We start from the raw sequence: 13,573 nt of genomic DNA, 5'->3' as shown, positions 1-13,573 counted from the left end.
CAGAAAACGTGTTGAGAGAGGGAAATGTTTTGATCTGCAGGAAAATTACACAAATCTCTCTCATGTGATAAATTATGATGCATCTTTTCCAAAGCCCACAGCCAGCTGGAGAAGTGTTTTTCCCCTAGTCATGCCAAGTGTGATATCTGATTATATAAAATCGCATCAGTTCCCATCCCCTGCAATGTTTGTTGATGTTTAGGCTTAAAGGGCAAGGAATGCTTTTACCCTTACGAAGTTCTCTCATGTCTCCCTCAAGACCATATGTCACAACCACATGACTGAACAAGGTAAGCCTTTTTCTATTATTACTATTTTTAATTTATTTACTACACAGGTACTCTGCAGAATAATTCCATTCAAAATTGCTGACAGAAGCAAAAAGACTGCTTCTTTGCTGCTGGGAGAAGGAAGAGGAGAGAGCTTGCCTTCCAGGAAAACAGCAGAGCGTGACTAGCTGGAAAATGTTTTCTGTAGAGCAGGACAGGACAAAGCCACTGACACCAGCAAGGCTGCAGAACAGACACAGTCCTGGTAAAAGCAGAGGCCGATCCAAAAGTCAAGTCTTCCTGGCATCAAGCACAAGACTTTTCTGGCACCCTAGAGCCTGGGCAACCTCTGAAGTCTCAGAGTTTCAGAGTTACAGAGGTAGAAGACAGGAACCCCTCCTGTCCTTGCAAGGCCACTGCAGCAGGAGCGAAGGACATTTCTTCCTTCTACCCTATGACTTCAGTACAATGCCACTGCCCCTATCCATGCTGAATGGCACTGCGGCAAACAGCCACATCCACGAGGACTCAGAACAGGATGTGATTCCACAGAACCACTGGCCAGAGCAAGCGCTTCCCAGCAGGGGGTCAGGTCAGAGAATCATGGAAATGTGGGATAAAATCTTGGCTTGGATGAAGCTAATGGCCTTCAAAGTGGTCATATTTCAAATCAGCCCCATAACAAAAACACTACAAGGTTTCAAACTAACATTAGCCAAAAAGTAATGAAGCCGGTTGCAATTTTCCTGATGACTCTTCGTTTTTAAAACCACTGATTTGGCAAAACCAAACCTGCTCACTGAAGGTCGGTTTCAACACAAAACCATTTCTAACCTTTTGAAATATGTTTGGAAATAATCACTGTATCCTGTTGCAGGAAAGTTCTGCTGCAACCACCTTGGTTTTAGGTGAATGACAACATTTTGCTTGAAATTCTAGTGGAGCTTAACACAGACATAAACAACAAAATACTTGAAACTTAAAGGGCTTGCATTGGGGTTTTGGAGGAATATTGGTAAAGAGAAGAAAAGGGATGGTTATGCCACACTTTCATTCATGAAAACTGACATTTGGTACTTTGGTCACACTAAGAGGAAGGTTTCTCTTCCCACCTTCCTCTCCCCACCCCAGCCCAAATTTTTTTGGGACATGAAAACGCTACCATCATCCCTCTGACACGCTGAAAACTATTCAGGGTTTTTGCCTTTTCCTTTTCAGAAAATGGAGAGGAAAAAACAAAAAAGAGAGTTAAAGACTTGCACTGTGCGATACAGTTCAAACTGTTTATGACAGGCAGCTTAATAAAGAGCACTTAACTTCTGCTAAGTAGGCTGTTAATGGAAGATACTAAGTTTCCAGTGAGGGAACTGAACAAACAAATGCACTAGTGAAATGGTAAGAGAGGCCAACACACGTTTTGATATCTACATGTCACTATTAACTTTTCATAACATCTTTTATCATCAGATGTAGAAAGTGTGCAAGTTTTCTTAACTGAATACAACAGGCACACAAGATCTGGCAAATTCAGCACAATGACACGTGGTACCAAACCATGTTTTTAAGAGCTTGCATACAATTTTAGGCAGTAATAAAACATGCTATTTCTATCATGAGCAATGCTTACAGCTGGGTATGGTTTTTTTATGGTTCATAACATCACAACTTCGCAAACACTTCACCTCTAAGTATTTGCAAATAAACCATCATCACAGAACAAGTAAAAACTATAAACTGTCAGGGATACTGAAACACTTTCACCCTTCCTAAATTCTACATAGGCTCTTGTACATACTATTTCCATAACAGATCTAACTACAGATCTTAGAGTTTCTGCCTAAGAGGAAATCTTAATATCATGACCAAAGTGAAGTTTAAGAAGGCCAATTCTGGTCCTTGGGAGTATTATGGCTAGAAATCCTCCAAGCCTCATTTATCTCAATCTGATATTCATCTACAACAGCAGGCTTTTATGCACTTATATTGCTTCAGCCACATGGCCCTCCACAGTTAATAAATCCTGTTCTCTAACATGCAAGAGATTGCCTGCAGAGAACAGGGACAAAGACTGGATATGCTATCACCATCAATCAAAAAGGCGGCCAGCCTATTTGGGATCAGCCTGACTGCTGCAAATGGACTGAGTTAAGCTAAAAATAGGAAGTGATGCTCTAAAAAGGGTATCTTACCTATATGGAGTTAATCTTTGTTATGCCAGTTTGTGGCTCCGTTTCTCGAAGGTTCCTGAGCAGTTTAATTCTAAATATCCTCTTCACAGCTTCACCACTAGTTTATTTTCATCACCTAACAAACCCCTGAAATACACTCTCCATTTTCACACGTAAACAAGGAGCTTAAAGGTTGCCTTTTTCCTGCTACAGGGGTGGTGAACAGCCAAGAAGCTGTGCAGAGTCAGAGTGGGATCAGCCACTTGTTCTGGTTATACTGCACATAGGCTGGCTTCACACCTCCCCAGTGCTTCCAGTAACAGGAAGGGGGCGCAGGGAGATACAAGCCAGTTATACACAGGTTCAGACTTGATCCTGCCCAAGAAGGGGTATAACCACAGTGCATGGAGCTGAGCAAACAGTCCTGGCTGACTCTGCACACAGATCAGCTCAAGTGTCTGTACGTTCACGGGATACATAATCCCCAAGGACACTTGAGAGCTGGCCACGCATAAGAATGTGTAAAAACAACAGCATCAGCAAAGCAGCTCACAATTTTCTAGTACTGGCAGTTCAAAACAGATCATCAATAGCATCTGATCACACCATTCTGTGCCAATGACTCTCTGCCTCGCTATTTCACTTGAGGAAAGTCACAATTGACCTTACAGAACATTTTATATGATATCCCAGCTATAACGATAGGACCATTCTGTAACAGAGCTTCAGATCATTTGACAACATAAGTGTCTACACATTTCTCTAGGCAGACGTGCAGGGAAGACTTTCCAGAAAGAAGTCTGTCAATTGAGGTGTGCTTCTCAGAAATACTTCAGCTTACCTCCTGGATGTGTTGCTCCAAATGACTGATCAATTTGTTCTATGGTTGGAGCAATTGCCTGAGAGTTAAAATGGACACCACTGAAAAAGAAAACAAAATTAATCTGCCTTAAGTATATTGAACGGATGCTACCAACACTTACTAATGGCAATACCACATTTAAGTTGGAAGAAGTCTCCAAGACTGAAGAGTAAACTCCAGTTTAACCAAGTACTATGTTCAAGAAAGGATAAATATCTAAATTCTTTTTAGACAGTTATTTTGTTGGGTTCTTTTTTTTTTTTTTAAACAAGAATGATTGAAAAAATTAATTCAGGATTTGAAAAAAAAAAAAAGAGAAACCAGTCACTGTAATCAAGAAGAAATCACAGGAGGTCTTAAATCACTTACCAATATTTTAACTTCACCTTAGTCAAGTCATAGACTTCAATCACCTGAAACACAGAAAACAGAAATTTTACCATACTTCACACATTAATGAATCATTAGAGGCAAACTCTTGTTAAAAGGCAAGACTAGCTAGTGCTGCTCACTCCCCTCCTTCACAGAACTCTGCTAGGATAAACCACATTGACAGAGACAGAGCTCCAAAATCTGACTCAGCAACTGCGCATCTGAAACAAGCCCGGAAGAACAACTACGGGCTCAGTATAGTACCTCCAGATCCCTGTAAATCAGCACTGCCCTGCAGAAAGTAATCTTTTCATTGATCCATGAGCATCTTGATTTCTGCAAAGATTACTCTTAAGCAAGATCAAAGGAAAGTAATAGCAAGATTAAGTAGTAGTATTCCACTTCAATACAACATAAAAAGGCATCTAGCAGTCTCCTCAGGCATTACAGAAGATAATCAGAACAGCCTTCCCCAAAGAACCAGAGCAAGCCATAACACCTAGTTCTGATCTTTATTAAATATTTTAGACTTTACTGAATATTCCAAGGAGCTCCCCTCCCTGCAGATATTAGGTTTGGATCCTTTACTCTGAATACATTACTGCAAACGTGCATTCGAGATTGATTTCATATGATTTTTATGTGACTGTTACTGGATCTTGAGGCTAGACTGGACTTTAAGCAGATTATTTTTGGCTAGTAACCATGGTCAAACACAAGCTTCTTCCACCCTACATATGTGTTCCTGTATCAGCAGGAAAAGGAAAATACGTAGAGCACATCATAACTTCTGTAAAGAAAAGGTAAAATACTTTTCATTGCTTTGATAATCCTCCAACAAATCACTAGCAGATTTAGAAAGGACTCACTCTTCAACTAGAAACTAAAGTAGAAATCCCCAGGGAGCTTGCTACCAAGTGTGGCTTTAAAGCCTAAAAATATCACCAGCTAAGAAGGAAGTCTTGGTTTTGGGAGAAGCTCAGCAAATAACCCTAAATTAAAACAACTTGCAATGCTTAAACCACTATATATATAAAAATAAAAATAAAGTCAACATTTAATGGTATGCTGTTGACTCATAAAAAGTTGGAAGAGTTCTCTGAAGCACTTTGTTTGCTTGGGAAGCCCACACATTTCAGGATATAAGCAACAAGTACCACAAAAAGCAAGTAACAAATGAACATTTTGGCAGAATCAACATAAAGAGCAGCAAACTAATTTTTCTTGCTAATAAATATACTTTGAATTGTGCTTCTTGCAAAAACCCAGTTATCCAGTATTTTAACAAATGCAGTTTGACACATCCAGGTTTCCTTTACTGCACAGCTTGTTAAAAACAAAGGCTACTTCCATGAAAAGCTAGGAATTATTTTACATTTTTAGTGACCTTGCACATCATCTTTTCCCCCAGAAAAAGTTTCTGAAAATAAAGAAAACCACCCCACACACAGATCTAGTTTTGCAGCAACTACCAGAGCATTGGGCACTCTTCTGAAGTTCTGCTGAAACACACTGCAGCAGTGGAAGACAAAAGGACAAGTCTAACAAGAAGGAGCAGCGCACGAAGACAAGACTAGCACGTTGCACAAATGAGGTTCCCCACAACAGAAACACCCTGACAGCAGCCAACAGGCACCAATTTGCCATCAGCCCTCTTCCCATGACTCAGATCTATCCACATCACCATTTCTTTTTACTAACAGCACAGGAAGACAAGCACAACTCCACAAAATTTAAAGATAGTCAAAAGATCTCATGAAAGTCATGAAAGACATCTGTTGAGGAAACACAGCAACAGGCCATAGCACAAAGGATTTATTTTTTAAGCTACAGAAGCTACATTGTCAAAAGGATTAACACGATTCTTTATATGCAGAGGAACAAAAACTGAAAAGACACGGACTATTCAGTAATAGGTTTACTACACAGCCAGCAGGTTTAAATGATTAAAACCTGATGTTTTGTCCCACTCACTGTTTTGATAATTACTACTGAGTAAGACTCAAAAATGTTCACCTAACTACTACCCAGCAATAACAGACCAATGCTGTGAAATCTCACTCTTTCTCCACCTCAGAGGGAGCACGGGCAAGAAACCTTGTTGCTAAAATTCATAGTAATGTTTTCAGAACCTAGTCCTGGACCTGCTCTCACTCTAGCTCAAAACTAACGTACCAACCTCTCCTGCAGTGCTTTGGCTACTGAAAGTGAGTGAAGACTATGCGTAAGCTGCCTTCTCCTCCCTGAAAAAAGGGAGGAAACTTTTTAGGAATATAGATAGGGCTTTATTCCTGCACCAGCTTCTTTGGGTCTGTCAAGTCTTTCTATTTTAGTACCCTGTATTTCAATCTTTTTCAGAACCAAATAACAAGCCGTATTAAAAAAAACAGCCAACCAAACCATGAAGGGAAAAAAAGCACCTCATTCTTCCAGTTTTGCCGCTGCTGAGCAACACTGAAAACAGTCATACCATCTTAAAAACAGGCATTACTTATTCTACACCTACACTATTTGTTAACAAGTCCTGTTGCTCGCTTCTGAACCGATCCCATAGAACTTCTACAAAGCTTTCTGAACACTTCTACAAGTGTAAGTTTTCATAGCATCATAAGCATTTACACAGCTTTACTCCTCACAGTTCAAACAAACAAAAGGTATCACTAGACCACTGACCCACAACATACCAGAAGAGTTTGGTTTTTTCCTATTTTTTTTTCTTTGTCTTTAAAACAGATTTTTTAAAACACATTGTGGAGAAAGGCGAGAAGAAAAGCTCTTTCATAGTTCTCAGAACACTGGGTGTTGAAACGACAAATCCAGACCCTCAAAAACTGTTTGGAGATGAAGACACATCACAAACACTACTCACAGCACTTCAAACACACTACAAGACCGCAACATTCAAAAAAAAAAAAAAACAGTAAGCAAGCCATGCATTTGAAGTGATTATGTCAGTTTTGAGTTCAGTCTCCTTAAGAAATAAATATATTTTGGAAAGATTTCATACCGCAGGTATAGCTTACGCTGATAAAGATCCACCTGACAATTTTCAAGATGTTCTCTTGAAAATTGTAAATTCACGGACACAATCTGAATAATCAAGTTCTGAATCTTGACAAAAATGAAAATCCCATTATTACAGAATGACTTATGAACAGAAACTTCCATAAGGCAATTACAAACAGAAATCTGGGAAAAAATGCTTAGCTGTCCCTCAGCTGAGCTCAATTTGCACTGAAAATTGTTCTTCCAAATAAGAAAAATACAGAAGTACCACAATGTTACAGGTTACCACCAGAGAAACAAGTACTTCCAACAACTACTAGTTTAGGTGGCTATTCATTTCAAGTATACAAAGAGCTCAAGTTTCAGCTGGTAGCACACTCCTACACTCTTACAGTCATTTTTCTGATAAAGCACTAGGCTGACATTTTAGAGAGTGACATTTTGCTGATGGTTTTACTGGAGACATGAATGAGTAAACAGAACAAGGCTCTACCTACTACTATTCCAAAGCCTGGAAGTATGGATGTGAGCACCATATTCCAGACTTACCTAAAGGGTAAGCGTTCCATTCTTTATCAACCCATTTAACGCCACTTCCGCTTTCAAATGTTAAATAGCACAGCAGTTAGAGCAGTACTTAGCCAAATCAACACCTGAGCACTTTGGTCACAGAGAAATTTATGCATGCCAGGCAAGAACCACACTGACAATTGTAAACCACAGCTGGTCCTGCCAAAAGGACCACCCTGAATAACTAAGAAGTTATAAAAAGACATTTTAAGTGTTTCAGTTAAGAAAGCTTTCCAAAATTTTGTACTGGTCTAGTCATATCTCTACAGTCCCACAGTTGCCCATTTTGTATGGACGAACAGTACCACTTTCATAACATTTTTTGTGAACATAAATGCCATGGAAGGTTTGTGACCAACCTGCCCTTTATCTTGCATCTCAACTACACAAAGCATCCTAAAGAAAGGCAGATCAACACTTGGTCACCTAAAAGCACAGAAACAGAATTGCTGGGCTGAGGATTTTGATCACAAGAATAAAAACTCATCTAGAACAAACCGAAGTCAGTGCAGGAGGCAGCTGCTCACAACAGGCCTGAATGTGACTTTCTGGGAGAATTCATGCACTCAGAGCCACACAAGTACTCTGTGAACCTAACTCAACTGAAAACGAAGAATAGGAGGAAGTTTACTTTCAAAAATAAAATGGCTGCACAGATAAAGAAACAACCTGGGCAGAAAACAACACTGTCTTCTTTGCATTAACTGATGATCTAATGGCAAATCCTAGGCTTAGCTTTAGTGATGGCTTTTCACAGCTTCTGCTGCAACTGGAGACAAGGCGGGCAAGTGAGACCACACTGGACCATCGTACTCCTACAGCACTCTTACAGTCCCCAGTACAATGTTAAAGTCTCTTAATCCTATAAACAAAGACTTAACCCCCAAACTGAAGAAATGCAGTTCACCATCACAAGAGAGCTCTATATATGGCAAACTAAATGTCTAAAAGAACCACATATTTATGCTCTGTTAAGTGTCAATATATCCTAGGGTTTGGGTTTGCATTGGTTTGTTTGCAGGAAGGGAGTCTTATTACCTTAAGTCTCTGATTGAAAGCATCAAACAGCAGTTTGATTCCATCCTGAGTCAGGTTAAGGATGAGGTCATGGCTAAGAGGTGACTGCAAAACAACAAAAAAAAAAGCTGTTAGGCTTTTAATTTCAAGGCTTCTTTGTTAAGATATATATCATCGTATAATTATAAATTGGTTACTTGGGAAAAACAAAACTGCCTCAGAAAACAACCACTTGTTGAACAAATAAGCATAACAAAAATGTTTGGCCAAACCTCTCAACCCCTTCAGTTTCCTGATGAAAAGCAATAGAAGTGCCTGTGTGAGATCTGCACCCTGCAAGAAACTCCCCAAAGTTTCTCCCTCCTCCAAAAGGGGAGCTGTCCATCACTTCAAGGGGGGGGGGGGGGGGGGGGGGGGCAAAATCACCTTGAAAATTAACATTCCAAGTTTAGCATCAGAGACATCATGCACGGACAGTCTGTTGCATTCTTGGCACATAAAAATAATAGCCCATCTCACCAAGTCTCGCATCAGAACCAAGCAGACACTTAAAAAGATGGAGAGAAGGCTTTCCACTTCAAAAGTCAAAGAGTGTCACAGTCTTTTTTCAGGCCTCAGAAGGAAGGCTTCAGACTCTTACATTGTGAATTTCGGTTTCCTTAGTTACTGTGAATCATAACAACTAAAGGCTTCATTTGCAGTCTGCTGGAATCAATAGGAGACATTCCACTGGCTTCACCAGTGCCTGTATAGGCTCTACGCCATCTCAGTCTGCTGTAACATTGTGGAAGCTGCTCACTCCTGTACCAGTACAATCCACACATACACAGTCAGCTGGCCCTAATTCAGCTATTTGATCATGTACCATCCAAATTACATTTGCTTCAAAAAGCTCTGCCCTCCACAACTGTTCTCTCAGAGCAGTAAAAAGGCTGAAGGACAGGCAGGCAGCAATATTCATGCCCTAGAACTGCATCAAGCAGTTATCTAGCAAAAGACAGAATGGGGATGGGACATCTAGGGTATAAATAGGTTCTAAAGCAGGCAGCAACATCATACAGCCCTTTTTATGACTTGAGCACAAGATACCTAAAAAACGGCTACTCTCCTCTTTACTGTGGGAAGGTCTGTGTTTTGACTGTCAGCAGTCTAATTTTCATCCTGTATTTTCTCACATCTTTGTTCTCACATCAGCACTGTCTTCTAGCCTGGGTACTTTCTGTGCATTCTCATGTGCGTCTCCCATCCCTTTCCAAACAACGTATTTAAGTAATCAGATCCTAGACTTCACATCACTAGGTCAAAAAAGCCACAGGGTTTTCAGCCGCCTGTGATACAGGTTTCCTGCTCCCCTTGATCACACCAGTAGCTTTTCCTGAAGCACGTTCAGTTTGAGCTCATCCTTCTTGAACACCAGTGATCTGGCACGTAAGCTGTCTCCTAAACGAAATCTTCACAGCGCCTTGCACAATGGCATCTATACCTCATTACTGCTGGCAAACTTTTGTGATACTGTGTAGAATTGAAGCAGCATTGCAATATAGCCATGAGCTTGAGACAAAAAGGTCTAATGTTCATCCTGACAGGTTTTTTTTTTTAACCCCCTTATAAATCTAATTTAGAAAGGCTACAGATAGAGCAAAACCATGTGTCACGTATTTAAATATACCAAGAGTTCTTCTGATATGGGATATGCTCTCCATTTCATTAGTTTCTCAGTAGAATTTTCATAAGGTTATTCCAAAATTAATGAGCACATTAAAAGTACTTCTGAGTGGATAAAAAAAACCAACCCACCACATCTGAGGAAAAGCTTGATAATTATTACAGCAAATAGCTTCTGTTCTATGCTAGCATATTTTCTAATAGAAGAAAAATTTCAAGGGCACAAATTTAGTTCACATGACTTTTAAAACACAAAATAGAGCCTCAAGTATGAAAGATGATGCCAGGAAGCAACAGGAGAGTCCTGCCAGAAGGAAGGAATTCAGATGTGCAGTTACACTGCTATCTACATAAAGCTGCAGGAAAAATTGTTATCACTGAACAATCCCATCGACACAAATCCAGAGGAAGAGGCTTAGGAAAACATACAAAGGCAACTAAGTATCCCACTTAAACTGACCAAAGATGAGTTAAAATTCTTTAGTCACAGAAAACAGTTCATCCAGCTTTTTTGGCACAATTTGGGTATCCTATTTATGTCAAGTTAAAAACAGAGCTGTGAGCAGATGTAATTGCATTTAATTGTCATAAATTTTAGAAAGGAAATACTCCCTGCTGGAGTTCCAGGACCAGAAATTCATATGCAACAACTTTAAATAACATTTAATCGCTATGCTCAAAGGCATTCTTTTAGAAAGCAAAGAGGAAAGACATGAAGGCTGCTCAGGTATAGTTTAGCTAGATAAAAGTTGTGCATGACAATTTAAAGCTTTGAATCTCCTACGAACTGCAGCCGCAGCTCTTTGTGCTCAGGTACTAACGAAGTGCATGATGTTCTGCACGAGAGTGAGCAGATAGCCAGACGGTCCCCTGCAGGCCCTGAGTGGCACTGGGAAAAAACTGCACCGGTATCAGGCATTGAATCGGAATAATATACAGAAAAAATATCATCAGCACAACTATTCCACAAAGTTGAGAACTACTATTTTGTTAGACTATGCAGATGTTAAAAACATCTTTAAAGTTATTACAGTTTGAGGAGAAAAACACTAATATATTCCCCCCCCGGCAGACAGAATAAAGGTTCACTGTACATGGTCGAGCACAATGTAGCTTTCCAAGAGGCATAAAAAGCCAAGCAGCGGTATACCTTCCTTTTTAGCACTGGACCACTAATCCTTCTGTGATTCTACAAACCTGAAAGTAACGGGAATCTCATCACTTATCTAAACAAATCTAGAAATAATTCTGGAATGCACCGTGTAAGAAAAACTAAAAAAACCTCCAAAGCATACAAAAACCAAGGAATGCATTCGCTGCCAGACGGATGCATTAAGTACAAGGAGCTAAACTTTCAATTTGCAGTTCAGTCATCATAAAACCCATAAATCTATGTAATGTGAAACAAAAAAGGATAATTCATTTAACTACATGAAGTAGGTATCCAGCAGTAAACGTTCAGAGTTCAGCTTGTTTCTTAGCTGTTCAGAATTCACTGCTATCACATGAGGCCTCAATCAGTATTTTGATACAATCTGACATTCTAGCAGACTTTACCTTTTTCCTGATGCAAAGATCTAATCTACAACATACGGACATCATCTTCTGATCAACGTGCATTTCACATAATATACATCTGGAGAGTCACAATCCTCCTTTGTCCCATCTCCCCTTCCACTTCCTTCAAAGTAAAGGTGGGTATGTAACACATGTCATTTGAATTAGTAGAAAGGTTTCACTTCTAGTCTCCTTTTTGATGGAAGTCAAACGTATTAGGAACTTAATGCTTAGTTATGAAGAATCATTAAAACATCTATAGCTGGTTTAAATTACTGCATCTGTTTTCCATGGACAAAATTGTAGATCCAGAGAGAAAGCGTGGAATCCTTTTCAGGGTGTTTGTCACCACTGAACCAAACACGAAAGCAGAAAGTAATGAGTGATTCAGTACTTCAAAAATACTGCAACACTTGACAATGATAATGTAAAAAAGGCTAGAATTAAATTATCCAGCTAATTACAGAACATTTCCCTTCTTGAAGGAAAAACAATACCACCCCACGACTGCATATACAAAACTGATACCTGGTAAATCACTGCACTGTGCTGAAGAGTACTGCACTTGACTTGAAGCTATTACAAAAGCTATACCTCTGACATGGTGGCAATAACTTGGTGTAATTAAATTTCAGGTAGCTCCACAATTCACAAAACACATATGTTAGCATGACACAGTACCAGTATAACCCCTAATGCCTTAATTCTGGGACACAACGAGGTGAATGACTCAGCCAAATCATACACTACTCACCTGCTCACTGTAGAGAACCTGGACGTTTTTGATAATGCGACAGTGTTTCTGAAGAATTGCTACAGCCTGAGCCAACGGCATCCCTGTAAATAAGAACAGTTGCATTTCTTCAGTTTGGAGACCAGCTAACAGTGTTTTTTTAACAGAAAGGTTACAGATGAGGTAACAGAGTCATCACCAGCAAACAGTACATTACAACAGAAAGGTGTGCAGTCAACAAATAAGCCTACTTGACTCATGGTATCAGCACAGACTTGTTTTTTTGAAATATCATTGTTTATCTACGAGTCTGTTAGGCATATATATATAAGAAAAGTATCTCTAGCCACAAAATTAAACAGCTAAGTTCAGACAGAAGAAGCACAGATCTTTGTACAATCCATCCACAAGATTTTCTGCTTTTTAGGGTCAACAATGCGGTAACTGATAAAATAGCCTATGCCAAACTCCACTAGAGCTGGCTAGAGCACTCCTATACACCGTCAGTCGGCTCCCAGACTGCATTTTATGGCATACCCTTTGATAAAGTGCTGAGTACTCATACAAGATAGATACAAATACTAAAACAGAGCAATGATTCTCCTTAGACCCAACAGGCCACAATAGCTGCTGATATGGCTGCATTTGTGTCAAGGAAGGAACTTTATCTTCTCCATTTACAGACAAGATAAACATACTAAACAACTTGGTTCAATTGAGGCAATACGCTTAATAGTCATTCACCCTCTAACACAACTTCAAGGCTTTTATTTTTGTTGTTATTTTTTTTCTTTAGGGTATATCTTATCTTTACAGATATAAGTTCTTGAAAATGGAACGAAACTGCTGATTCTGCAGAAAGAATAGCACCACACCATTTCATCCTTTATCACACTTAAAACCTTTGTTCCCTTTCTAAAAGAAATGCGATAGTGCTCCTGGATTCAAAGCAAGCATTTACAAAGACAGGTTATGAGCCCATAATTGTGAGGTTTCACTTCCCTACTAATTGCTGCAAGTCAATTTAGACTAGTTATCTGACATTTTATTTACAACCCTTGCCCCGTTCTTCTCTATTTCTGGTTTTCAAGCATTAAGAAAGTTGTCCTGATTAGAGAAAATTTACGAGTGTATCTACACTTTTATTCAGGTAACAGTTCAGGCATTCAAATTTTTAGTTACTAGCTACGCCTCTCAAACTGTACATCACATTCCAAAGCACCTTTTAGACATCATCTAGAGTACTAAAGTGAGAAAACTCCTTCCTCTCTCTCTCTATAATCATGCCTAGATCACCATAGGTACTGCTTTAATGCAATACTAGCATAACTCTAAAAAAAAAAATCATTTTCAC

The 13,573-nt window shown here is 39.4% G+C and overlaps 1 protein-coding gene across 3 annotated transcripts in view; it reads right to left on the bottom strand.

Annotated features, from left to right (window-relative positions):
- Positions 1-13,573, bottom strand: part of PHAF1 (phagophore assembly factor 1) — a 36,347-nt gene that overhangs the window by 19,062 nt on the left and 3,712 nt on the right. For all 3 annotated transcript variants that reach the window (XM_009955692.2, XM_086468963.1, XM_086468962.1), the window contains exons 2-5: positions 12,241-12,323; positions 8,286-8,369; positions 3,669-3,712; positions 3,279-3,358 (exon numbers count right to left, since the gene is read on the bottom strand). In XM_009955692.2, the coding sequence (XP_009953994.1) occupies positions 3,279-3,358; positions 3,669-3,712; positions 8,286-8,369; positions 12,241-12,323 (291 nt within the window). The remainder of the gene's footprint in view (positions 1-3,278; positions 3,359-3,668; positions 3,713-8,285; positions 8,370-12,240; positions 12,324-13,573) is intronic.

Source organism: Leptosomus discolor, chromosome 8 (genome assembly GCF_034619465.1).
Source record: "Leptosomus discolor isolate bLepDis1 chromosome 8, bLepDis1.hap2, whole genome shotgun sequence".
Classification (NCBI taxonomy): domain Eukaryota; kingdom Metazoa; phylum Chordata; class Aves; order Leptosomiformes; family Leptosomidae; genus Leptosomus; species Leptosomus discolor.
The sequence above is the reverse complement of the archived record's forward strand: the minus strand, read 5'-3'. Positions and strand labels throughout refer to the sequence as shown.